General features: G+C 38.1%; 1 protein-coding gene across 42 annotated transcripts in view; it reads right to left on the bottom strand.

Moving 5' to 3' along the window:
- Positions 1-26,502, bottom strand: part of RIMS2 (regulating synaptic membrane exocytosis 2) — a 576,029-nt gene that overhangs the window by 5,275 nt on the left and 544,252 nt on the right. For 40 of the 42 annotated variants that reach the window (XM_088844714.1, XM_088844724.1, XM_088844720.1 and 37 more), the window contains one exon: positions 1,974-2,115. In XM_088844714.1, coding sequence (XP_088700840.1) covers positions 1,974-2,115 — 142 coding nt within the window. Of the gene's footprint in view, positions 1-1,973; positions 2,116-13,516; positions 13,529-19,973; positions 20,110-26,502 lie in introns of those variants that run through there. The other 2 variants (XM_088844750.1, XM_088844749.1) reach the window with 2 other exon arrangements.

Genomic DNA, 26,502 nt, shown 5'->3' with positions numbered 1-26,502 from the left:
CCAGGCTCCCCCATCCCTGGGATTCTCCAGGCAAGAACACTGGAGTGGGTTGCCATTTCCTTCTCCAATGTGTGAAAGTGAAGTCGCTCAGTCATGTCTGACTTGTAGTGACCCCATGGACTGCAGCCCACCAGGCTCCTCCGTCCATGGGATTTTCTAGGCAAGAGTACTGGAGTGGCTTGCCATTGCCTTCTCCGCCACCTCTGCCTACCATATCTTAATTTCTAGTTTCTTACAACATCTGTCTCACTACCCCAGGATGCCCTTCCCATTGTGGATGCTAGGCAAGCTCCAGCCTCAGCACTGCTTCAGCCTGAAATGTTCTTCATATATCCACACGCTCACTAACTCCCTTCGGATTTTTACTCAGATGTGCCCCTTTCCCCGTCTGTCCTTCATAAAACCCCACCCTTAACCTCTAAAATCTCTCTTCCTACCCTTTCTCCTTAGCACTTATACCACCCAGTCTATTATATATTTTACTAGATTTTCTTATATATGCACTTAAATACATTTTCTAGTTTCTTGTCTCTTATCTGTTAGACTACGTTTGATGAGGGTAGGGTTTTTTCTTCTGTGTTTACTGCTATAGCTCCAGCACTAGGACCATGCCTGCAATGCTGTATGTACTTATTAAACTCAATTAATGAATAAAAGAAACGAATGATAAAAAATCAAATAAGTGAACCTTAAAAAATTACATAGCTTACCCAAATTTGTATAGCACCAAAAACAGATTAGCGTTTAAGCCTATATGATTCTAAAGCCTATGTCAAACCAGCAACTGAGTTTTGCTCCCTTGTGATTTATATCCCCAACTCATAGTGAAGCACCTAGAACGTCAGAAGGTATGGAAATACCTGTTGAGTGAATTTATGCGTATTAACCCCATTTCTCCAATAAGACTGTAAGAATCTGGAGGGCAAGGGTCATAGTTCAAACATTTAAAATCCCTAACAGGATCTAACCCAGCACTTTGCAGTGATGAGTGCTCATGCACATTTCTTTTTCCCTTGATTCTCCATCTCTTTTAAGACTTCCTTTATTAATGTCAAATCTGTTTCTTCCCCCAAGCTTAATTCCCAAATATATAATTAATCTGAACATTTTTAATGCTTCCATAAATATCACACATAACCTTATTTATAGATGTACGTAAACCATATACATCTCTTGTATTTACATAACTGTGCTACGCAGATGATTCCTAAGGCAATATCAGCAACACGCTGCAATCCGCTCCCATGGCCTCACATTTGTGAACTGACTACACTCATGTTGCCTAAGCATCTGCTGCTTCCATAGTGATGACAGATGAGGTCAGTAAAGCCCCCTTTCCTCTATTAATGTCCTTTACATATCCATCTACAGCTCTGCAGTTGCTAATTACTGTAAATTCGTGGGTGACAGGGCTGTACAATCTTTGCGGATGCCTTAAAAATATCTCAGACACAGTGGAGTCAAGGGAAAGCTACATGATAATTACATAAAGAAAAGGCTCACAAACTTTGTGGCATTTCTTTCTGGTTGTTTTTTATCCAAACTGTTTGTTACTGGATGGAACTAAATATGTATCAGTTTTCTGTATTTTTTAGTAATAACTGTTAGAGCAAAGATTCTCAAAATTAGCATTGTACACATGGCATGGGCATAGGTACTTAAAGTGCTGCTGTGTTTTTATGTATTATTTCAAGGTAGGGCAAACTTCCATTTGTCACAGTTATATTTTAGCATCTTGCCTTTAAAGTGAAACACTTTATCCCCAAACCTATTTCCATTGATATAAAAAGCCAGGTATGTCACATTTCTCAGTGGCAGGTAAGCAAAAGTTTTCTTCACAGCAAATCAGCCAGTGAAAGTTAAAACAGTGCCACAGAGAATGCAAGTTAGCTTTTGTGAAAGCACAAAGAGAGGCGGAGAGAAGGAAGACTCCAGCGAGGCGTGGAGGAGACCACTCAGCCAGCATCACTCACTTTCCTTCTGAGCTGTAGCTGTTCATGCTGCCGTCGGTAGATTCTCGACTTGCTTGTCGAGTCATCCAGTTCCTCATTTCCACAGCCAGGCCTGTTTCTGTACTTCTCTGGACAGTGCTGCGTAGCTTTTTACCTCCGGTTTCTGCAAAGACAGAAAACAAAGGTGATAGTTTTGTCATCACCATCAGGTAACAAGTGTATCAGCCAATGCACTGAGGTTCTCAGATGAAAAAAAAAAAACTGCGTAAATCTAAAGGGCTTTTATGAAGGAGACAGAAAAAGTATTTCAAATCTTGTCTTGTTTGAGTGGGATGAAAATTTTCTTAAAAGATTGTCAAGAAACACAAAATACCATTGTTTTATTTCCATTTAAAACAGTGTTCAAATAGGTAACAAAAGGAACAAAAGGTTCAAACTACGTAAAATAAAATAAGCTTTGTTTTCATTGTAATATTTAAATCAAGATTTAATTTATGCCTGTCTTTTTCTTTTTTCTTCCTTTTTGTCATAGTCAAAGAAGTAGGCCTTCACATTATTTCCAAAGAATAGGTGGTGAGTAATCCTCAATTCTACCTTCAACTTTCATACAAAAACCTGTTTTTGTGGGGTGATCAATATTAGAAAGTATAAAGAAAGCTACACTAAGGAGACAGCTCTGCCTGAAAACACTTTTCACATCTGTTGGCAGTTTTCAGAGAGATTCTCATAGGGAATACAAAACTCAGCACTCCCAAGTGAAAAACAGCTTTTAAGCTTTTAGTCATGGATAATCATGTTCTTAGAGCTTCCCAGGTGGCTCAGTTGGTAAAGAATTCAGAGAGACCCAGGTTTGATCCCTGGGTTGGGAAGATCCCCTGGGGGAGGAAATGGCTACCCACTCCAGTATTCTGGCCTGGAGAGTCCCATGGACAGAAGAGCCTGGTGGGCTACAGTTCAAGGCATCGCAAAAGAGCCGGACACAACCTAGCAACTAAAGTACAATCACCACCAAGTCATGTTCTTAAGGATGTTTAACAGTCTGACTAGGAGGTTTGCTTATGGAAGCCCAGTAGGAGGCCAAATAGGGAAGAAACGGAGTCAAGGCCACAGATGTGACAAAGATACAAACTGCCATCTGCAGAGGACAGGAGGAAGGCGCTGCTGCTGACAGAGGGGGTGGGATTTGAGATGGGCTTAAAAATTGGGCAGATTATGATCCAAGAAACAGCCCCAATTATCAGAGACCTTACAGTTTTGAATGTGGAGCTGAGAGACAACTAAAGCTGCAGCAACAGGGGGATGGCTCAAAATACTTATATTAATTTACTCCCTGTCAGGCCTAACTATTTACCCACATAGACCATACATATCATCAGTATTTTGGGAAATGGTAAGCTTTTTTATTGCCTGGTATTAATAACTTCCTTTGAGATCAATAAATATTTGGTGATATTGCCAACGACTTGTGGAAATCCTTTCCATCAAACCTCTTGAAATATATGTTCACCATTTTGAAACACTGCTTTAAATGTCATCTGTTCTCCACTTCCAACTTTAATGTACATCAAAATGCTTTAATAAGTACATATAAAATATGGCTGATATTTTAGATAACTGATAGTAAAACATGTTGTACTGATATGAACTATTAAGAGGAGATACATCACCGTCCATAGATGAGGGGAAGCACATCCTTCCAGAGAAATGATTAGTTAATACATGCACAAAATGATAAAATGTTAAAATTACTCATTTGCAACCTCTAATGGAATAATTCAAATAAGACATATCAATGGATGCTAATGCCATTAAATAAAAGAATATTAACATAAGCCAAAAAAAATCATCCTACAAATGAGTTCTAATCACTAAAGGAGAATACATATTTTAATACTGGGAAACCTGGCTATTGCCATCTTAATCATGGGAGCGAACTTAGAAGCATTGATAGTGTGGCAATCACTGTAGTTCAGGTTGATCTGGACAAAAATATACAACCTGCTTCTAACTAGGTCTTTGTAATGATCTTCTACGTTTTCAGAAATAGGATACAATAAAAAGATAAATGATACATACACACAAAACCAGATAAACCCAGAACAGGGGATTTTGTTCAAGAATCACTTAATATCACGAAAACTAACAAGGTGGGAAAATTGTCCCAGATTTTAAAATATCACAGGATGTAACCATTAAATGCTATGAGTATCCTTTGGTTTCTTTAAAAAAAAAAAAAAAAACAAACCCTAAAAGCAAAATACTAAAAGGAATTTTAGGATAAGTAGGGGAAATACGAATATGAATTGGATATTAGATAGGATAAGAAAATTGTTAATTTTGCTAGGTAGATAATGGCATGATATTATATAAAATTTCCTTATCATTAGGAGATACATACTGAAGTATTTAGATCTCAAGTCTTACATTGTTTGCAACTTACTTTCAAACACTATTGCAAAAAATATGCATATTCATACAACAAAGAATGAAATGTTAACAACAAGGATGGGCATGAAGAGTAGATCTTGACAGTCATACACTCAATATTTATGATTTTATTTGAGAGTGATTCTCAGATGTCCACATTAAATTGAGTGAAGTTAAGTCAAAGAGAAATATCAAATCATTTATATGTGGAATCTAAAAAAATGGTACAAACGCACTTATTACAAACAGAAATAGAGTCATTACCAAGGAGGAAGAGGGGGAGGGATAAATTGGGAGACTGGGATTGACATATACACACTATTATATATGAAATAGATAATTAATAAGGACCTACTGTATAGCACAGGGAATTCTACTCAATACTCTGTAATGATCTATTACAGGGAAAAGAATCTAAAAAAGAGTGGATATATGTATAGTATATATAACTGATTCACTTTATAGTGAATATAACTGATAATATATATAACTGATTTATAGTATATATAACTGATTTCAACACAAATTAATCAAAAATGTAGTAAAATTTTGTATAGGTATGAACTGGAATCATGAAAGGTGCTGGGCTGGTGTGAGGGAGTCCTGGCCCCTCTGTGGAAGCTGCACTGTTCGCTTCCGAAGAATGCCTGAATGAAAGATCACCACCAACTGAGACACACAACTTCAGTGACATCTGAAAATTCAGAATGAGGGTATGCACAGAAATCATGACTTCCTAAAGGCCTCAGAACACAGCCTTTGCAGTGTCAAAAATCTACTATTTTTCATTTAATGTCTGACTCATCACAGCAAAAGTGACAGAAAACCTGCTATTATAGGGTAAAGAGAACTAGCCACCATTTGACAAAAAATAACAGTGCAATAAACATGTAATCCTCTTGTTTACAGATTGCTTTTAACGTGTTCTCTTTAGAATTCTCACAATCCCCATTTTACAGATAACAGTATCCAAAGGTCCCAGTTGCGACACAATTCCCATACAGAGAATGACTGAAAGTGAAAGAAACTGAAAGTGAAGTCGCTCAGTCCTGTCCGACTCTTTGCGACCCCGTAGACTGTAGCCCACCAGGCTCCTCCGTCCATGGGATTCTCCAGGCAAGAATGCTGGAGTGGGGTGCCATTTTCTTCTCCAGGGGATCTTCCTGACCCAGGGATCGAACCCAGGTCTCCCGCATTGCAGGCAGACGCTTTAATCTCTGAGCCACCAGGGAACCAGAGTTTATACACAGTTTCCTGACTCCCAGTTCCCTGCTGTTCCCTGATTTGTTGTCAGAATCTAACTGATGAGTAGCCTGTACAGCTGTTCAAGGAGAGGATACTGAGCTGTAAGCATACATGGAAGGGCCTACTAGAAGCAACTGCTGAGATGGAAAGAGCAGAGCACGGTGAAGAGGTCGGGCCCCGGTATACAACTGCTTCTCTTTGAATCCCTTAGAATCATGTACCAGCAGGCTGACATGAAGCATCTACCTTCTCTGCGACTCAGCTTTCTTAAACTGTAAATGGCAATGATGATAATAACGCCTACCTCACAGAATTTGTAAGGGTTAAGAAAAATATATTTAAAATGCTTAGAATAGTGCCTACTATATAGAAAATCTTCAATTAACGATACTGTCATTAATACTGAGGCTTCCCTGGTGGCTCAGAGGGTAAAGAATCTGCCTACAATGCAGGAAACCCAGGTTCGATCCCTGGGTTGGGAAGATCACCTGGAGAAGGGAGTGACTACCCACTCCAGTATTCTTGCTTAGAGAATTCCATGGACAGAAGAGCTTGGCAGGTTACAGTCCACGGGATCACAAAGAGTTGAACACAATTGAGCAACTAACAGTTTAACTTTTCATAAATATATAAATGGGCTTCTAGACAGGAAATCAGGAAACATGTATTCCAGGCCAATCTCTACCACTGACTAGCCAGCTCTATGGTCTTTTCTGAGTTATTATCTCCTTTCTGAGTCTCAGTTTCCTCATTTATGAAAAAAGGAGGAGGGGGAGGGTGACAGACGATCTCTGATCTCTTAGCTCTAAAGTCTGAGTTTCTGTCACTCATGTATGACCAAGACTATGATTAACAGCATACACTGAAGAGAGAAGGCTACTCATTGTCATTTGATGGAATCAAAGAACTCTAGGCATATGCTATGCATTTATAATAGCTTTTTAAAATATGTCTTCTAAATGTACTTTTATCTGATACATTCATAGACTTATTTAAAAAGTAAATGTATTTTTCAATACTGCAAATCCTTTACATCACATTCACAACAAAAGTAATTTAACCTAAATACAATTCATTAGAATGAATCACTTTTAATGTTTCAAATGCTTTATCATGTTATTCAACCTAAAAATCTATATAACAAAGAATGCCCGTATAAAGTATATTAGGCAGAATTCTAAGATGACTCCCATGATTATGCTACCTTACATGGCAAAGGGATTTTGCAAAAGTACGTAAGGTTACTAACCAGTTGACCTAAATATAAGGAGCTTATCTCAGTGGGCCTAACATATCCACATGAACATTTTGAAAGCAGAGTGCTTTCTCTGGCTGGTTCCAGAAGAGTCGATCAGGGAGATCTGAAACACAAGAAGGATTCAGTGTATCTTTGAGTCTCGAAGATGGAGGGGACCATGTGGGAAGGACCTGAGAGCGGGCTTCAGCAAAGTCTAGCTGAAAGGCAGAAAGAAAATGGATACCTCAGGCCAACACCTGCAAGAGTCTGTTCTCTGCCAATACTCAGCCCAGCCAACACCCTGATATCAGCCATGTGGTGCCCTAGGCAGGAACCCGGCCAGGCCAGACACGTGTCCTATAGAACAGTAAACTAACCAATGGGTGCTGTTTTAAGCTGCTAAATTTGTAATAATTGTTAAGAAACAAAATGTAGTTCTTTAGATTATTTTTTTTAATGGGATATGTATAAAAATAACCTCTTATGAACATAGGAGTAGACCAATGGAAATTATTTCTAAGAACTCAACAGCCATAATAAGAAAAAGTATATATTTTAAAACATATGTATAAATATATACAAATGTGTACTCTGTCATGTTCATCTGTTTGCAATCCCGTGGACCGTAGCCTGCCTGACCCCTCTGTCCCTGGAATTCTCCAGGCAAGATATTGGAGTGGATAGCCACTTGCTTCTCTAGGGGGTCTTCCTGACCTTGGGATTGAACCCTGGTCTCCTGCACTGCAGGCAGATTCTTTGCCCTGTGAGCCACCAGGGAAGCCCCAGTATTAATAATATTATCCTCTGAAGAAGGGAATGGCTACCCACTCCAGTATTCTTGCCTGGAGAATTCCAGGGACAGAGGGGCCAGGAGTTATAGTTCATTGGGTCGCAAAGAGCTGGACACGACTGAGCACGCGTTCATATGTATATATACATATATAAACTGCACAGCTACCATATACACATATATGATATGTGTGTGGGGGTGAAAAGATGTTTAAAAATACTCAGGTAGAAAACTATAAAACTAAGGTCCAGATTATGTTGCTGCAGAGCTCTTAAACTATTCACTCTATTGTTGGGTATTTTAAAACAAAGTGTATTTGGAGAAGGTGCCTGTAGGTAAAAATCAAGTTCTTGAAATACAAAACATCACAAGCAGAAAGCAACACAGGAGATGGCCTTGTTATTCTTCATGTAGTCTGATGACTCAATTGCTTGGTACCCTCTGAATTAAAAGAAAGCCACTTGGTTAAATAAACAACCAAAGTGTCAGTTTCCCCTTATATAGCTGAAAACCAGGAAACCCTTTCCTGGTGACTTGACAACAAAAATAAAAAAGTCCTTTCTGCTGCAGATTTTAAAACTCTCCCAAGCCCCAAAAGGAGGCCTACAGTCAAATGCCTAACAATCTCAGAGTGACTTCTTTCCAAATCCTGTGTCCACAGAACCCATTCCTGCTTGCTCTTACCTGGAAAATCTCACCCCTTTTGGCAGACAGACTTAGAGTCAGTATTTTCTTGATGTTAATATGGAAAATGATTTACGGAAACAGGTTGAAGATAGATTGGTATATTCTGAAAAATGACTGTAATTTTTGGTTTTGACCACAATTTATGTACTTTGAGTTAATAAGCCCTATTTACATATTTTATTCAAGTATTTTGCAAGTATAATTTAGAGAATCCATTTGCATTTCATCTAGCGATTTTGAAAATGCATTAAAACATGAGAATTTCTAAAATTACTGATTTATAGAATTTCAAAAGCAATGATAGGGATCCAGTGTATCTTTGTATTTTATGTACTCCCTTTCTATAGCAGTGAGCAAGTTGAGGTTCACAGTAGCTACTTTCTCTTTAATAAAAGATTTTTATCTTTAAAAACCAGTAATGATTTCAAATTGCACTTTAGCTGTCTTTTATTAATAACTTCTCTAATTTCTCAAAATTTCAAGTGTAAGAGAGTTGCCTCCAGCATTCTGACTGGCTACTGTTTAGTAACTTCACATTGGTAGGTATTATATCAGGATGTGAAAGAGGTTGGTTTATTTACCCACTTGGCCCAGCAAGACCTCAATATATGGATATTCATAAGTAGATTACTATATGGTATATAAAAGCTTGTGCACTTATATTTATGTTTGTTAGGGCTTCTTACTATAATAAACACAATTCAAGTCTCTGAAAGCCTAAAAAAATAGGAACAAATATCTGACAATTTCTTTTGGGCTAATCCAGGATTTGTCTTAACAACAAAAATAAATAGAAATTAACCATTGATTTTCAAAATTGTTTCAGAGTTTAACAGAAATCCATTCATTTCATCAGCTTTGTCACAACTATTATGAGAGTTAAATATTAATAGCTACAATACAGTAAGCTACAAGTAGAGGTCACAGTTATGGTAGACATTAGGGCTGTTAAAATACATTAAAATGTATTTTCTCCCACTTATGAAGTTCAGTGTGGTCATGTGACTTGCTTGGCCAATGAAATGTGAGCAAAACTGGCCCATGTAACTTTAGGGCCAACAGAAGCTTCAAATCCAACAATGTGTGAAAAGAACATACACCATGATGAAGAGGGATTTATGTCAATTATGCAATGCTGGTTCAATTTTCAAAAATCAGTTAAGGTAATCCATCATATCAACAGGTTAGAATAAAAATCACATGATATCAACAGGTGTCAAAAAATGACTCAACAATATCCAACACCTATTCATCATAAAAAACTCTCAATAACTAGAAATAGCAGAGAGCTTCCTCAACTTGATAATGAATATCTACAAAAAGCTTACAACTAACATCTTACTTAACAATGAGAAACTTGAAGCCTTCCATATCAAGATCAGATACAAAGCAAGAATTTTCCTTCTTACCACTCCTTTCAACATCATACTGGAAGCTGTAGCTAATACAGTAAAAGAATAAAAGGAAATAAAAGGTATATAGATTGAGAAGGAAGAAATAAAACTCTTTTTGTTCACAGATGGCATGATTGTCTATGTACAAAACCTGTAAAGAACTGACATAAAAACTCCTGGAACTAGTAAGGGTGCCAAATACAAGCTTAGTATTTAAGTCAACTGCTTCCCTATATACCAGCAATGAACAAATGGAATTTGAAAATAAAAACATAATACCATACATATTATATAAAAACATATACCATACCAAACATAAAAAACATAAACAAACATTTACATTAACATCTAAGAAATGGAATACTTAGGTATAATAGCTAACAAAATACGTACCAAGATCCATATGAGGAAAACTACAAAACTCTGATGGATAACATCAAGCAACAACTAAATAAATGGAGGGATATTTCATATTTCTGGGTTGTTGCTGCTGCTGCTGCTGCTAAGTCACTTTAGTCGTGTCCGACTCTGTGCGACCCGACAGACGGCAGCCCACCAAGCTCCCCCGTCCCTGGGATTCTCCAGGCAAGAACACTGGAGTGGGTTGCCATTTCCTTCTCCAATGCATGAAAGTGAAAAGTGAAAGTGAAGTCGCTCAGTCGTGTCTGACCCTCAGTGACCCCATGGACTGCAGCCTACCAGGCTCCTCCATCCATGGGATTTTCCAGGCAGGAGTATTGGAGTGGGGTGCCATTGCTTTCTCTGATTCCTGGGTAGGAAGATGCAATATTGTTGAAATGTCAGGTCTTCGCAACTTGATCGGCAGACTGAATTAAATCCCAATCAAAATCCTAGCAAGTTATTTTGAGATCCTGACAAACTGACTATAAAGTTTACATGGAGAGACAAAAGACTCAAAGAATAAAGTTGGAGGACTGACACTATCCAACTTCAAGACTTACTATAGTGTTACAGTAATAGATCAATAGAACCGAATATACAGCCCCAAAACAGAGCCACATAAATATAGGCAACTGATATCAACAAAGGAGCAAAGGAAATACAATGGAGCAGAGACAGTCTCGTCAACGATGCTGCTAGAAGTACAACTGGATGTCCACACGCAAAAAAACAAAACTAGATACAGACCTTAAACCCTTTACAAAAACTAACTCAAATGAATCACAAACATAAATGTAAAGTGCAAAACTATAAATCTCCTAGAAGATAACATGGGAGAAAGCCTAGATGACTTTGGGTATGGTGATGACTTTTTAGATACAACAACAATAGCATGATCCACAAAATAAAGAATTGATAAGTTGGATTTCATTAAAATTAAAAAGTTTTGCCTTGCAAAACACTCTGCCAGGAGAATGAGAAGATAAGCCACAGGCTGAAAGAAATAGTTGCAAAAGACATATCTAATAATGGACTATTATCCAAAGTATAGAGAGAACTCTTAAAACACAACAATAAGAACACATACAAGCTGATTATAAGACGGGCCAAACAGCCTGACACCTCACCAAAGAGGACAGGGTACAGATGGCAAATAATCATATGAAAATGTACTCCAGATCATGTCATCAGGGAAATGTACATTAAAACAACAACGGGATACCAGGATACACCTATTGTGTGTATGTTAATCGCTCAGTTGTGTTTGACTCTTTGCGACCACTTGGACTGTAGTCTGCCAAGCTCCTCTGTCCATGGGATTTTCCCAGCATGAATGTTGGAGTGTGTAGCCATTCCCTTCTTCAGGGGATCTTCCTGACCCAAGGATTGAACCTACATCTCATGCATTGCAGGTGGATTCTTTACCATCTGAGCCACTAGGATTAGAATGGCTCAAATTTAGAAGACTGACAACAGCAAATGCTGCTGAAGAAATGGAGCAACAGGAACTCTCATTCACTGCAAACTGGAACAGACACTTTGGAAGACAGTTTATGCTTTCTTACAAAACAAAGAGATAACCTCAGAGAATCAGAACACTCAGCTCCCACTGTCATTACTTGTTAATATTGTTAATAATTATTAATCCTGATTTTAGCAAGAAATAAAACCAAGCTTATGACTCTTTTGCAGTAAGATCATTCTATTTTTACTCTGTAAAAGTTGAGGCTTACCACTTTGGTATTCTTAACACATTTAAGAAATTATAGCTCTCACTCTTACTCTTTTGGGAGTTGTCATTTCTATGGTACCTTCTTCTTCCTACTATCTGATACTGCTACTATGACAAATGAAATTTATTTAGAAAATTGCTCCCCTTGCTTTTTTTAGCTGACAGGTCTGTCCTTGGTCACACATCAGTCCACTGATATTTGTGCCTGTTTCTCTCTGAAGAATGGACAGGAAATATCACTAACCTCGTCTTAACTTTCAAGTTAGCTATTTTGAGGCAGCATTTTGTGGTGAGAAGAGTGTGCCATTTTAGAATTAGATGATATGTGTTCAAGTTTTTACTTGATCATATGCAAACTTGAGATCAGATTTAGCCTATGTCACAGAATAAATGAAATGCAGTGGTATTTAATGAATAGTGATAAATAAGGATTGGATACTGTGATCTATGTGAAAGCGTTTTGAAAACTGTAAAATGTTATACAAATCCTTCTTTGAAAAATGACTGGAATAATGTGAAATTATCCTAAACTTAAAGGGAGAAAACTATATATAAGTAAGTGGAGTCCTGCCATAGGAAGGAGAGCCTGCTGGCCAAACTGGATTTAGGGCTTGCTTTCTCCATGCAAACCCACTGTTTTCAAATGATACCAAGGCAGTTGCCATTAAGTTGAGAATAAAAGAAGTGGGCAGGGCACAGAGGCTGGAAACTATAACAGGATCTTGAGGCTTAAAATCTTTGTCCAATGAGGTATTTGGTTAGAGTCACTTACACTTGAAACTGACTGGAATCAAACAGCCTTCTGAATTTCTGAAGGATCTGTATAGAAAAAAATAATTACCAGTCCATTTATAATACAAAAGGTAACTACTTTTTTCCTAATCTGTACTAGAGAGAAGTGGGCTAAACCTTCCCTCTAATGTAAACCTTTGTGGCCATAAAGAATAAAGGACAAAGAAACACTTTCCGAAAACAGAAACCACGGTCCCAGATATATAAACCAAGAAATGTATTCTACTCTCAATCTTCGCCATTCCCTCCAAATGGGATTTGAAAATTCCTGTGGATGACATTGCTTTGTGTTTCCTATTTTCTCCTTTAGAAATGAAAATGTTTATTTTGGCTATCCTGTTGCTACCATTTAAACAGGATGTACTGGAGGCAGATAATACGTCTTACAGTTTACAGGTCATTATAACATGAAAAGTCATATGTGTTTATGAGGTAGAGGACTACACATCACTCAAAGATCCTAGACTTCAACCTGCAGGTAAGTGGATGACAGTTGAAGATCGTCTTTCTGACAGATTGTCTATGTTCTATATGCAAAATAAGAAGAATGTCCACAGATATCTGGTGGCTCACTCTGCTGGAAAAGTTAAAATGAAGAGAGTCATACAGTTCATCTTAGGTTTCTTCCATAGATTTCTTTACCATTCCTGTTTATCTTATTGAACAAAGAGGAAAATTACCAAATAACAGGTTAGTATTTAAAAAAAATAAAAATAGGTAATTAGGCTGGGCTTAATAGTTTTTGTCCCCTACTGGTAATCATAGGTGGATATTTGTTAGTGTTTTGTGCTCACCAGCATTTGAACCTTCTTCCTCTGTATGAGAAACAACCCAGCCTTTAACTGTAGAAGCTAATACTGTCACCTGTCACTTTCTCAACCTGCCTGCCAATGGGGACATGAGCGAATGGCCAAGGTTCTGCTGATCAGATATCATTGCTCCAAACTTACTGAATTTGGAAAGGAAGAGCCAAAAAGCTTAGTTTTACCAAATCACTGGGCTACTATAGGACTTTGGAAGGTAGGGGAGCTAAACTGTATGTAAGAACCAGATTGTGAAAGATTCTGAATGTCAGGCTAAAGGTTTTATTTGTGTCAAGATTAAGATGATGTTTAAGAAAACTGGGGACAATGAAGTTAGATTGGAGTGGGGAGATCAAGAAATGAAAGAGAGCAGGTTGGGAGATTCAGATGATTTCAAAGATGGACTAATACAGTCCTAAACTATCAAGGTGACAATGAAAATGTGAAAGAAGAAAAAACCGAGGAAAGCTGAGAAGGCAGCATTTCCTTTGTAGAAGGTGCCAACTGGTGGCACACAGTTAAGTTACACATGGTCAATAGGTATGTTGGCTCAATTAATGTTTAAATTTTTTCACTTAGGCATCAGCATTTTAAAATGTAAAGGCTTTAAATAAACTCTAAGATTTATAGCTTCTCTTCGGGAAAAGAGAAGAATAAATTGCCAACCCTGGGCTGATTTTCAACTTGGCATCAATTAGCTAGAACTGAGTATTCACCATTCGTTTTTGGATGGATAAAGCTTTCTTCAGCTTTTCAGAGTCCCTGCATTTTCCCTTTTGTATAGTATCTGGCCTACTTCACTGATGTATGTTACCTTCCTGTCCTTTGACTTACAGGAATAAGAGAACAAATGATCACTGAAATATCTAAAATAAATGGCCCTTTCATTTTAGTCTAATTAGGCATAATCTAAACCTTAAATGATTCTTCAAAATTAGAACTGGTATTATCACTTTTGTGTTAGCTTTTTCAACTGGTCAAATAGTGTGTGTGTGTATATATATATATATCAAGGTGACATATATATATAGTATATATGAATATATATATATAGGTAAATCCCCTCCTCCCCAAATAAACATCATTATCATATGTGATAGAATATACAGAACGATCTTCTCTGATCAAAAATATGGACCTATGAAGACCAGCAGAGAGCACTTAACCATCATCCTTGGCAGCATTGGGAAGCTGCCACTACGACTTTCTAGTGGGTTTCTTTTTATAAGTCATAACACACAAGATGTCTCAATAGGGAAGCTTATCCCCATTTTCTAGCTTTGAATTTAGTGAAACTGCTGAAGAATCATAGCAAATTGGGGTTTAACTTCACTTTTATATTAAATTTAAATTACTTTAAGGGTATTATTTGGACACTTGGCAGTGAAAGATTTTAAATTTTTGATTAAAATGCAATATTTGATAAGCATTTTGAGTGGAACTGTTCTTTGATTTACCTTTTTTAAATTCCAAAATCTTTTGCCTCACTTTAGTCCATGGGGTCACAAAGAGTCAGACACAACTTAGCAACTACAACAGTAACAATAAGCCTAAACGTAAATCTAATATAAAAACTGTGCTGTTGTTGAATATGATGTGGACTCATGTAAGAAGTGATTTATTATATAGAACCAATCACAATCTAGGAGATATTATATATATAGTATCCCCTAAGAAAATATCAGGACTAGTACCGTCTATCCATGTCCTGTCCCCAACACTGGCTTTGTGAAAATATACAAAAACAATGAACAGTGAATTTTAATAAGTCTAGATCACACATTATAATTTTAAAACAGTGTAAATACAGTGGCTAGCAGTCAGTTACACTGATATTCAGCTTGAAAAGAATGGTAGAACTATAAACTGTTGCTATTAATAGTGGAATACCTACAGTGCTAGACATGATGTTTGTATTTAGGAGTATTATATTTAAGTGCATGGATAATTTTTTACTCCAGGGGAGCATGAGCAAAATGCTAAGCTCCATTTTAATCAAATGGGACTACTTATTAAGAATTAAGTACACAGGGAACTATATTCAACATCCTGTGATTAAACCATAATAGAAAAGACTCTTAAAAAGAATGTATATATGCATAACTGAATCACTTTGTTGTACAGCAGAAATTAACACAACACTGTAAATCAACTATACGTTAATAAAAAATAAAATGAAAAAATAAATATATTACTTAAGGATTAGAATAAGATAATGTCTTTTCCTTATTGTACAGCCTCTTTAAGAGTGGAGAATAATTAAACAGGTCTTCTGAACACAGTCTATTTAGTCCCTTTTATATTAATTCCTCATAGCTTCACTATCACATGCAAAGACACTTTCCTCAGTTGTTCTGGTGATTTTTAAACTATTCTTATTTCTTAGATGGTTTTCCTGTAACTTAACTTTCAAACCAATGGCATGTAAAAGAAATTTAATAAATTAATTTATTCTGTTAAATAGTATTAAATTGATAGGATCTCTCCTTCTGTAGGATTGCCAAGTCAAATTTTAAACAAAGAAGGAAGGCCACAAAAATCAAGCAAATCAAATTCATCACATACTAAATGTACGTAACTGAACAAAAATCACTAGCCCAGAAACAAGTAACTTTAAGATATCTTGAAAAACCAGATCTAAAAATATTAGGATACATGCCATTTCCCTACATTATATGACCATAACCATTGCCCCTGGATCTATGGGTGGGAGACTTGCTTCTCCTATTCATATTGGATACCATTTCAATGGCTTCTTCTTTCTCAGAGTTATTATAATGTTTAAAAATTACAAACAGTAATATTCTATATTGGGGTGGTAGATTCAATGTTAGGGCCAAGTGGTTTACATAATGAAGCTAATACTTAACTCAGAGTGTTCAATGATAAATAAACCTAATTTATAAATAGTTAAATAAGTAGATGCTATTATCATTACTAACTATTCAGAGATTTGGAGAATAGTTATCTGGAATATATTCAGGGACAAAGAAGCAAAAAAAAAGGTAAGCATACAAAAAAAGTAGTTACAAAGACCAGTCGACAATCTTATTTTATTTTGCTTATACTAATGACCCTTTCCTCCTCACTCAAGTTAGCCCTATTGAGATTTATAATCTGTGGCCAAGTTCCTTAACTACTCAATCTCAGTTTTCACATGTGTAAATTGATAATAATAATAAGTTCCTTGAAGAATTATCATGAAATCAAAGGAATGTGGCAAAGGAGAAGGTGCTCAATAAATGGTAACCACCATAATTATTGTACTTGATTTTCAAAACATAGCACGTTGCAAGGAAATGCAGTAAAATAATGAAGAATAGTTGGGATTATAAACTTCAGAGCCAGATTATGGGTTTTGATCCCAGCTCCACTTACTGGCTGTGGACTCTGGGCAAACTGCACTCAAAGGTATGTAAGAGGCACTGAGAACTATCACTGACACCTGAACCCATGTTTAACCCTCATTTCTCAGGATACCCTTTCTGTGAGTCCTGTTAGGCTTCCTTACCAGCTTCTTATTGCACTCTGTACGTCACCTTGTTAAGCCCTGTCACAGTTTTAGTTACTTAGCTATTTCCTGTTAATATCTATCTCCAGTAGACTGAGTTCTAAGGAGGCAGGAAGCATCTTCAGCTAATTAGGGACTACCACAGCGTCTAACACATCTCAGAGCCTCAGTAAATATTTCTGAATGAATGAATGAGTAAATAGAATATAGTCTCTCACTAAACATCTCAGCACTTCTTGTGTAAAATGATAATGCCTGGATGTGCTGTCCAAGAGAGAAATGAGAATATGGAATTCAAAGGCAGAGTACATTTGAGATTAGTTAGCTATTGCACTATTTCTGAAAAGACCAAAAAAAAAAAAAAGAGAGAGAGACTAGCTTTAAAATCAGACTGACAACTGAACTGATCAACTGAAAGAAGTGAAAATGTTAGTCACTCAGTCGTATCTGACTCTTTGTGATCTCAAGGACTGTAGCCCGCCAGGCTCCTCTGCCCATGGAATTCTCCAGGTAATAATACAGGAGTGGGTAGACATTCCCTCCTCCAGGGGATCTTTCCAACCCAGAGATGATTACTTTAGTTAAATCACACTGGCTGGTAGACCACTGCTGTCTTTTGGAAAATCATCTGTTGTGATGGATTTTCTTTATAAATTAGTATGGTTTCACAGTTATGACTATAACTTGGTTCTGAGTAAGCTTATGAGAGTATGTTATCCACATGAATTTTATGTATCCTGTGGGGGTGTCTCAAGAGTAAAAAATTGCAGAGAAGCACCACTCCAGGCCAGTGATTTCTAACTTTTATAACTCTTCAGGGCATATTGAAAAACCCTCAACAATCTCAGCACTTTCAAGGGTGGTAGGAGTATAGCAGAATCAAAGAATAAAGTTAGGATTTCTTCTCTTGGCAGTAAAATGACTATAACCCAGTGGAAAGACCTCTAATTTATGGGGAGTGCCTTCTCTCTGGTTACTTGTACAGAACTATATGTTTCATTTTAAAAATGCTGGCTTCCTTATGGAACATTTTGTCTTGGCAACTCAAGAAACCATATTATAGGACGGAAATCTGTTCCAATTTCCCATGTGTAGATGTAGGAATTTCCTTTGGGATTAGTCTGCGAGAGTCAAGGTTAAGTCAAGGTACTTAAAATTTAGAAAAACTTTCATTTACATAAGTTTATTTTTTGTCTCCAAAAAGCTTTTAGGATGGTATTTTGTTAATCCAATAATTCTAGCTACTACTTAAGAAAGAATGATGATAGCTTACCTGAAGCAAAGTTAAGACTAAAGATTTGGTGTAAAAATTCAAATTGAGAAATGAGTTTATAACAGTGTGTCTTATTTAATTATGTATCTTTACATACACCTAGATTTGAGTTCTAGTTTCAACACTTACTAGGTATGTGATTGTGGCCAAGTGTATGCAAATAATAAACTCGTATAGCTTGGTTTGTGTAAACAGGTTGTGTGATCGACTGTCTGGGTTTATATGCTGACTATTACCTACCATCTGGGTGACCCTGGGCAAGTTTCTGAATCTCTCTGCCTAGGTTTCCTCATTTGTTAACTGGGGATTATAAAAGCACTGTCTCATAAGACTGCTGTGGGCCTAAAAGAGTACGTGAATGTCAGGTTTCTGGAATAGTGCCTGGCTAGTAACAAATACTGAAAGTTTTAGCTACAATTATGATCATTCCTTTACCCAATTTGATTTTCTAATTTCTTGACTTGTTTATATCTCCTGAAATGTTAATCATTTAATAACAGAAAACAAGTAAAACATAAATGTACAAGAACAGTAAAAGATTAGTAAATTTTAATGAAAATTAAAAGTTACATTTATATAGGGAAGTAGTACCCTACCATTAAACCTGTATTAATCTAATGAAAACTGATACAACAATAAGCTAGAAGAAACCTAGACAGCAATAACTAGCAAATTATTCTGAAAAACACTTTTCAGATGTATTTTTAATCAGCCATTTTCCACCTCCTGTCCTCCACTGGGAAAAATATTATTTCTACCTGTTCTCAGAGCAGGTAATTTATTTCAAATCAGGGCTCACTACAGATTTACAAATAAGAAGTCATTGATTGTCACAGAATAAAAGCAAAGTAAATCCTAAAATAGAGGTAATATGATGATGATAACAGATCTACCCTGGTATATGTGCAAAGATGAACAGTTTACAACTAGCTTATCAATAAATTGATAAAGGGCATTTCAAATGTTGGGACACTATTATTAGCAGCCAATTCTTAACTTTGATTTACAAATTATGTTTCCAGTATTAGTTGTTAAATCTTATAGGAAAGTTTTTCACAAAGAAAACGTATGTTGTGTTATTGAAAACTTTATGAAGGACTTCAAGTCACTTGGTGAAGTTTAAAAGTTGAGTCCCCTTCAGCTGTTTTTCTCATTACCTTAATTAAAATGACATCACTCAAACACCAGAGATTGACAACCAATGGTCAGATTCATAGTACTGTGCCTGCCAACAAAGTTCCAAGTGCCCACAGAAAAACCAGCCTTTTGTACTGTCAACCTTTGCCCTGTCCATTGTATTACCCCCTCTCCTCATTCGGATCATGTTTCAAAGCTCTGCTACTGCTTTTCCCTTTACTTTTTGATTATTTCTGTACTAAAAATCAAATACGAATACCAAGCCGGCGGGAGGAAACGGAAACAAGATCAAGTGGGGTGCACCCAATAGGGCCACCCTGCCACCCACCCCATCCTCATCCAACTCTCAAGCACAGTTGAAGTCAACTTCATTAGGAAAACCGCTTCCCAAGTCAGCGCCTGTGGAGCTCTGCAAACCACCAAATCAACAGAACTCCTCGGCCAGCCGGTGCTCTGGGGGGTCTCTGGCCCCATTCACAGACCCGAGAGGAGAGGGTAGGAACACTGCTCCGTGGAGTTCTCCAACCCTCCAACCACCGACACTTCCCGAGACGGGAGATGTCCAGGCTGAAACCCAAACGACAGCCTCACCTTCTTCCTCCAGGGAGTTCATACAGGGAAAGTAGCCGGCCAGCGCCTCGAAGGAGGCGGAGAGGCTGCTCCGGCTCTGCGAGCGCTGCATGGAGCGCCCCGCGGCGCCGGCGCCCGCTAAGCCCTGCCGGCCCATCTTGGACGAAGACCCGCTCTTCCCGCGGTACAAGATACGAGGCGTCTTGGCGGCTGGGGCGCGGCGACCGCAGCGCTTCGAGGGCCGCGACGGTGCCGCGGGACCCCGGGGAACCGGCCCCTGCCTCCCTGACCTGGTCCGGGCCAGACGTGGCTTTCTTGGCTGCCCGGGGTCTCCACTTTTTTGGGGGGTGGGGAGGGTAAAAGGAAGGGATCCAGGCGGCGGCGAGCGGGGACGCGGATGCTCGATGGGAAAGTCCGAGGGCTCGCCAGGAGGGAGCTGAGGTTCCCGGAGGCTGTGGCTGCGACTCAGGCTTGGCGCCCTCCCCTCTCCCGGAGATGCTGCTGATGCTGAGGTCCCCGCCAATCAGCAGCCGGAGGGGGAGGCGGCGGCGGCGGCTGCAGCACCTCGGAGGGCTGGCGGCTTGGAGCGCGCACCTCAGGTTCAGGACAATCGCGACCCCCAGTAGCTCCAGCAGTTTCCGCTTCTCTCTCCGCCGCCCCCGACCGCGCGATGAACGCCAGAGAAGGGTCGTTAATTAAAGACAATAGGTTAGGCATCGCAGATGGGTATTACCTCAAATTTTTGGTAGTCACTTTCCCTCTCCTCGGTCTCACTTAAAATTTATTAACGCTCCTCAGGCATAGGCAGGGAATACTGAAATTGTCTCCAAATCATAAAACAAAGGCTCCCCAATTTTCAACAGGTTCCATAAAAGCCTACAATTAGCTTTCTCCTTTACCTTTTCTTTATTAAAAAGATAAAAAGTCAACAGAAGCTAAAAAAGGTTTTTAAAAAAGTCAAAAGCCTGAAAAAGCATCAACACTAAAAATGGACTGTGATGTTTATCACTTTTGCTTTAATTTTAGGAGTTTTTAATGCTTTTTCCCTCCAAATTAATCTGCTACCTATTGTTGCTAAGAATGACAATGAGCATTGTTAGGCTTTCAAAGGTAACATCCTCTTAACATAAATCTGGAAGCAACACAGACATACCAGAAACACAACAGTTTGTAAGTGAAATAACATCCCATTCTGCAAATCGCAGATCTCTAGTCCAGAATATAGAGCAACCGTAATTCCACTTTGCTGCTGCTGCTGCTAAGTCACTTCAGTTGTGGCCAACTCTGTGTGACCCCATAGACAGACGGCAGCCCACCAGGCTCCCCTTTCCCTGGGATTCTCCAGGCAAGACTACTGGAGTGGGTTGCCATTTCCTTCTCCAAAGCATGAAAGGGAAAAGTGAAAGTGAAGTGGCTCAGTTGGAGAAGGCAAAAGACTGTCCTACTTTCTGTAACCTTAGACAAGCCCCTTGACCTCTCAGTTCCCCGGTCTAGGCAGGTGGGAAGTCAGGGAACAATAATTCCAGAGCTAACCATGTCACAGCTTGATTGCTGGCTGTGTGTTTTAGGGCATTTCAAAAGTGTTTGTAAAATGTAAATTATGCAATCTAAAATGGTTCTTTCATACCATAAGTATTTCCTGATTACTACATATGTACAAGTTCTTTGCTTGATATACTGGGAAATACAAACACTCATTCAATTAATAGCAATTGAGCTCCTAGTGTATGTCAGGTAACCTTTGTAAATACTTAGGGCATATGGTGATCCAAGCAGATAGAAATCCTTGCTCTCATAAAGCTTATAATCGAGTAGGGGGGAAAAGACACACACAAATCAGTAAATTATATAGTGTTTAAGGGGGGATAAGTGAAAATGGCAAAAAATAAGGGGTATAGGACAGCCTGCAATTCAAAAAATAGTTGTCAGGGTGGATATCATTGACAAAGTGACATCTGAATAGAGGTATAAAGAAGCTGAGAAAGTAAGCCATTTGGATATGTGAGGGAGAGGGTTAGTTTGAGGCAAAGAGAGCCTCCAGGACAAGCACCCTAAGACATGATGTCCTCGTGTGTCCACAGAAGAGCAAAGAGGCCAGGGTGGCTGGAGTGGGGTGAGCAGGAAGGAACGGAGGTCAGGGAGATGAGACAGAGAAAGGACAGAGTACACAGGGGTATGCGGACAACTGGCTATAGCGCACCACAGTCTAGAGAGCACAAAACAATGCACTCATATAACACCCCTCTCAAATCTTTCTAAAAATTAGGAAGCTTCCAGGGCAACCAAGAGTGCTACCACCTAATAACAACTTTCTGTTGCTTAGACTTAGGATCGGGCTTCCCTGGTGGCTCACATGGTAAAGAACCCACCTGCAATGTGGGAGACCTGGGTTTGATCCCTGGGCTGGGAAGATCCCCTGCAGGAGGACCTGGCAATCCAGCATTCTTGCCTGGAGAAGCCCCATGGACAGAGGAGCCTGGCAGGCTACAGTCCATGGGGTCGCAGAGTCAGACACAGCTGAGCGACTAAGCACAGCACACAGATGTAGGATCATCCAGGTTTCTTGCTTCTGTTTTTCTGATAGACATTTTTTGTCCTTCCTGCTACTCTCTTAGTTCAATTTCCTATTATTCATCATTCACCTTCCTAAAATACCAGTGTTTCAACAGAACACCGATTGAACTAGGAACTCTATGAGTATTTTCTCACACCATATTTCTTTTATTCAGAGATAGAAATGTTTTTAATAAATGAAAATTTCATTAGAAAAATAATGAGTCATAGCATTTTGAAAACTGAAAAGACTACTGGAAGTCATCTAATGCGTTTTTTAAAACCATGGGTCACAGATTTTGGGTGAATCACAAAAATACCTTACTATTAGAATGAGCCACATTCTAAAAAATAAAATCAGAGTGCAGTAACTAATATAATGCAGTTTTTGTAACAAAGGCAGTATTAGGTCATGCATATGTGTGCATTTCTGTGTGCTTGTGTGTTTACATGTGTGTACTAAGTTGTGATCAAGAGAAAAGTTTCAAGAAAGAGGGACTAAGTAGGGAAATCCTAGGAAAATAAATTGGCCAATGGTGGAAAAGCTTTATTTTGGTATCCAGGACATCATAATGAGAGTTGAAAGTCATTTAGGAAGGGGGTTATCTTGGGTTCCTACCAGTGACACCACAGTGATAGGAAACCTAAGACCTGGATCAGTATTCACACCAGAGTTGCTTGGGTCCTGCCTTCTCTACATTAATAACCTGGCTTTATGCTCCAAGATGCTGAAGCTCCAATTCTTAGGCCACCTGATGCAAAGAGCTGATTCATTGGAAAAGACTCTGATGCTAGGAAAGATAGAAGGTAGGAGGAGAAGGGGACCACAGAGGAGAGATGGCTGGATGGTATCATCGACCCGATGCACATGAGTCTGAGGAAACTCCGGAAGATAGTAAAGGATAGGAAAGCCTGGTGTAACAGTCCATGGGGTTGCAAAGAGTCAGACAGGACTGAGCGACTGAACAACGAGTGGGCCAAGAAGAGTTTAGTCTGGAATAGCCCAGATGCATCTGTTTCTTCATGAGCACCACTTCTGTCTTGCAGATTCAGAACAAAATTGTCCTAGGAAGCTTTTTGATAATTTTTCCTATAGTTGGGAGTTGAAAGATATAAATAAGTGATAGAAGAATGACACAAGGAGAAACAGGAAGTATAAAGAAGAAAGAAGGAAACCACCTTATTTCAGGGAAGGGAGCATTAAGGAGAAAGAAGACCATTGGCACGCAAGTATCAGAGAGAGAGACAATAATGGCCAGGGGCCTCTAGTCTTGAATGATGACGTGGAATATATGGAACTTATTGAGAAAACTTACAATTCTTCTTTTCTGGTCCTACGCGTAAATGTGTTTGTATACAATAAATATACAAATAATATTTCTGGTTTATATGTTTTTAAAAGTTGATTTACTATTCCTTATTCCATTCTGACAATATGCACTACCAACCCCAAAGGAATTTAAAATTTACATAAAAAATAAACTATTCACAAAAGATTGGAAATGTCATTTCCTCCATACCAGAAAGGACATTCAAATGGCTTTGGATGTAGTTTTCAAATGGTGGGCTACTATATTGTTTCATTATGTAAACTAAACCTAATTTCAGAATCATTATAATCTAGTATTCAAATTATTTATACTATATTTATAACTTTCTTACTCATCCAAAGATAATCAGAGAAAAAGTGAGTCACAAATTTATATACTAATCACTTTCAAAAGCAAATTCTGGCCTTGAAAAAAATACCACCATTATATATGAAAATGATATTTTTGAATAAAAGATATATAGATTGATATAGCTTGCATGTAATAGCATTCTATTTAATGATTATGAACTATCACACCGATTATGCCACTTCTTACATTAATCCTGAGTGTCATCATTATTTCTTTTTTATAGATGAGTTAATGCTCAATAATATTGAGGTTCAATGTCCTGTATACTATATCACAGGTGTCTCACATATACATAAATACAGATGAAACATACAGAACAGAGATGATAGATACAATATGAACTATGTAGTAAATTACTTGGTTCAAAATAAATACTGAAAAATATATTTAAAGCTATAATGTTTCTTCTAATGATATACTAATATTAAATCCATATTTGCTCTTTTAATAAAAACATATTAATATTACATAGCCATATCAACCCTGAATATTCACTGAAAGAACTGTTGCTGAAATGGGAGCTCCAATACTTCGGTCACCTGATGCAAAGAGCCAAGTCAATGGAAAAGACCCCGATGCTCAGAAAGACTGAAGGCAAAAAAAAGGGCAGCAGAGAATGAGATGGTTGTATAAACTCAATGGACATGAATTTGAGCAAAGTCCAGGAGACAGTGGAGGACAGAGGACCCTGGTGTGCTACACTGCATGGGGTTGCAAAGAGTTGGACACCACGGAGCTACAAAGACAACAACAACAACAACATATGTATTTCCACTCAATTCTAACAGGACCAGAAATTTACATGTCATTTACTTTATATATTTATTATTGTATACGTTTATTATATGTATCATTTTTTATAATAGTTTCTCCAAAAAATCACCAAAATTTTAAAGAGCGTTAAATTAGCTTATTCCTGAAACAGAAGCTTGGTCACTGAAGTGAATGCATAAAGAGGTTATTATGTGAAGTAGTTACATAGTGTCTAGACCATGGATTAGTTCAACTGGGAACATAGTTGTGCCGTTGGCAGCCTTGCTCTTTTCTACGCTAGAAATGATGTAGGCAATGATGATGAGAATGCAAACTACTAATAAAGGATAGGAAAGACGAAGTAAGTCATTCTGGAAAGTAGGGGAAAAAACACGTACTAAGGCCCAGAAATGCATATGCTAAAAAGACATGGAAATAGAACTCCATCACTGTTTGGTGTATTCAGTCATCCCAGAAATGGCTGGTTGTTAAAAGAGATAGGAATTGCTCAGAATAGGTGTAAAGCCACATTGCAGACTGCACTAACCTTTTTCTTCTTGATACACCTTTGCTCTTGATAATATAGGAATTCATCTCTACCTCAGTCTTCACAATAGATTTCAGTTACCTTTGCCACATTGGACCATTCTGCTCCATGACAGCAAATAATCCTATACTAAATAGGAATATTTGTGGATATATTTTGTTTTGTTTTATTCAAAACTAACTCTCAAAATATTTGCAAACAATGTGACTGACAAGGGATTAATCTCCAAAATACACAAACAGCTCATGCAGCTCCAATATCAAGAAAACAAACAATAAAATGAAAAAATAGAAGATCTAAATAGACATTTCTCCAAAGAAGACATATAGATGGCCAAAAAGCACATGAAAAGATGTTTAACATCACTAAGTATTAGAGAAATGCAAATCAAAACTACAATGAGGTATCACCTCATACCGGTCAGAATGCTGCTGCTGCTGCTGCTTAGTTGCTTCAGTTGTGCCCGACTCTGTGCGACCCTATGGAAAGCAGCCCAGCAGGCCCCTCTGTCCACGGGACTCTCTAGGCAAGAATACCGGAGTGGGTTCCTATTTCCTTCTCCAACCAGTCAGAATGGCCATCATCAAAAAGTCTACAAACAACAAATGCCGGAAAGGGTGTGGAGAGAAGGGAACCCAATGACACTATTGATGAGAATGCAAATCAGTACAGCCAGTATGGAGAATAATATAGAGGTTCCTTAAAAAACTAACATATGAACCAGCAATCCTACTCTTGGGCATATATTTGGAGAAAACCATAATTAAAAAAGATACATGCACCCCAATGTTCACTGCAGCACTGTTTACAATATCTAAGACATGGAAACAACCTAAATGTCCACTGACAGGGGGGAATGGATAGTAGTGTATACATACAACGGAATAATACTCAGACATAAAAGAATGAAGTAATGCCACTTGAAGCAACATGGATAAACCTAGAAATCAACATACCGAGTGAATTAAGTCAAAGAGAGTAAGACAATATCATATGATATCACTGACATGTGAAA

This window comes from Moschus berezovskii, chromosome 16, assembly GCF_049115385.1.
Source record: "Moschus berezovskii isolate FMDL1 chromosome 16, NW_MosBer_1.0, whole genome shotgun sequence".
Lineage (NCBI taxonomy): Eukaryota > Metazoa > Chordata > Mammalia > Artiodactyla > Moschidae > Moschus > Moschus berezovskii.
Note: the sequence above shows the minus strand (reverse complement) of the source record. Positions and strands in the feature narration are given on the sequence as shown.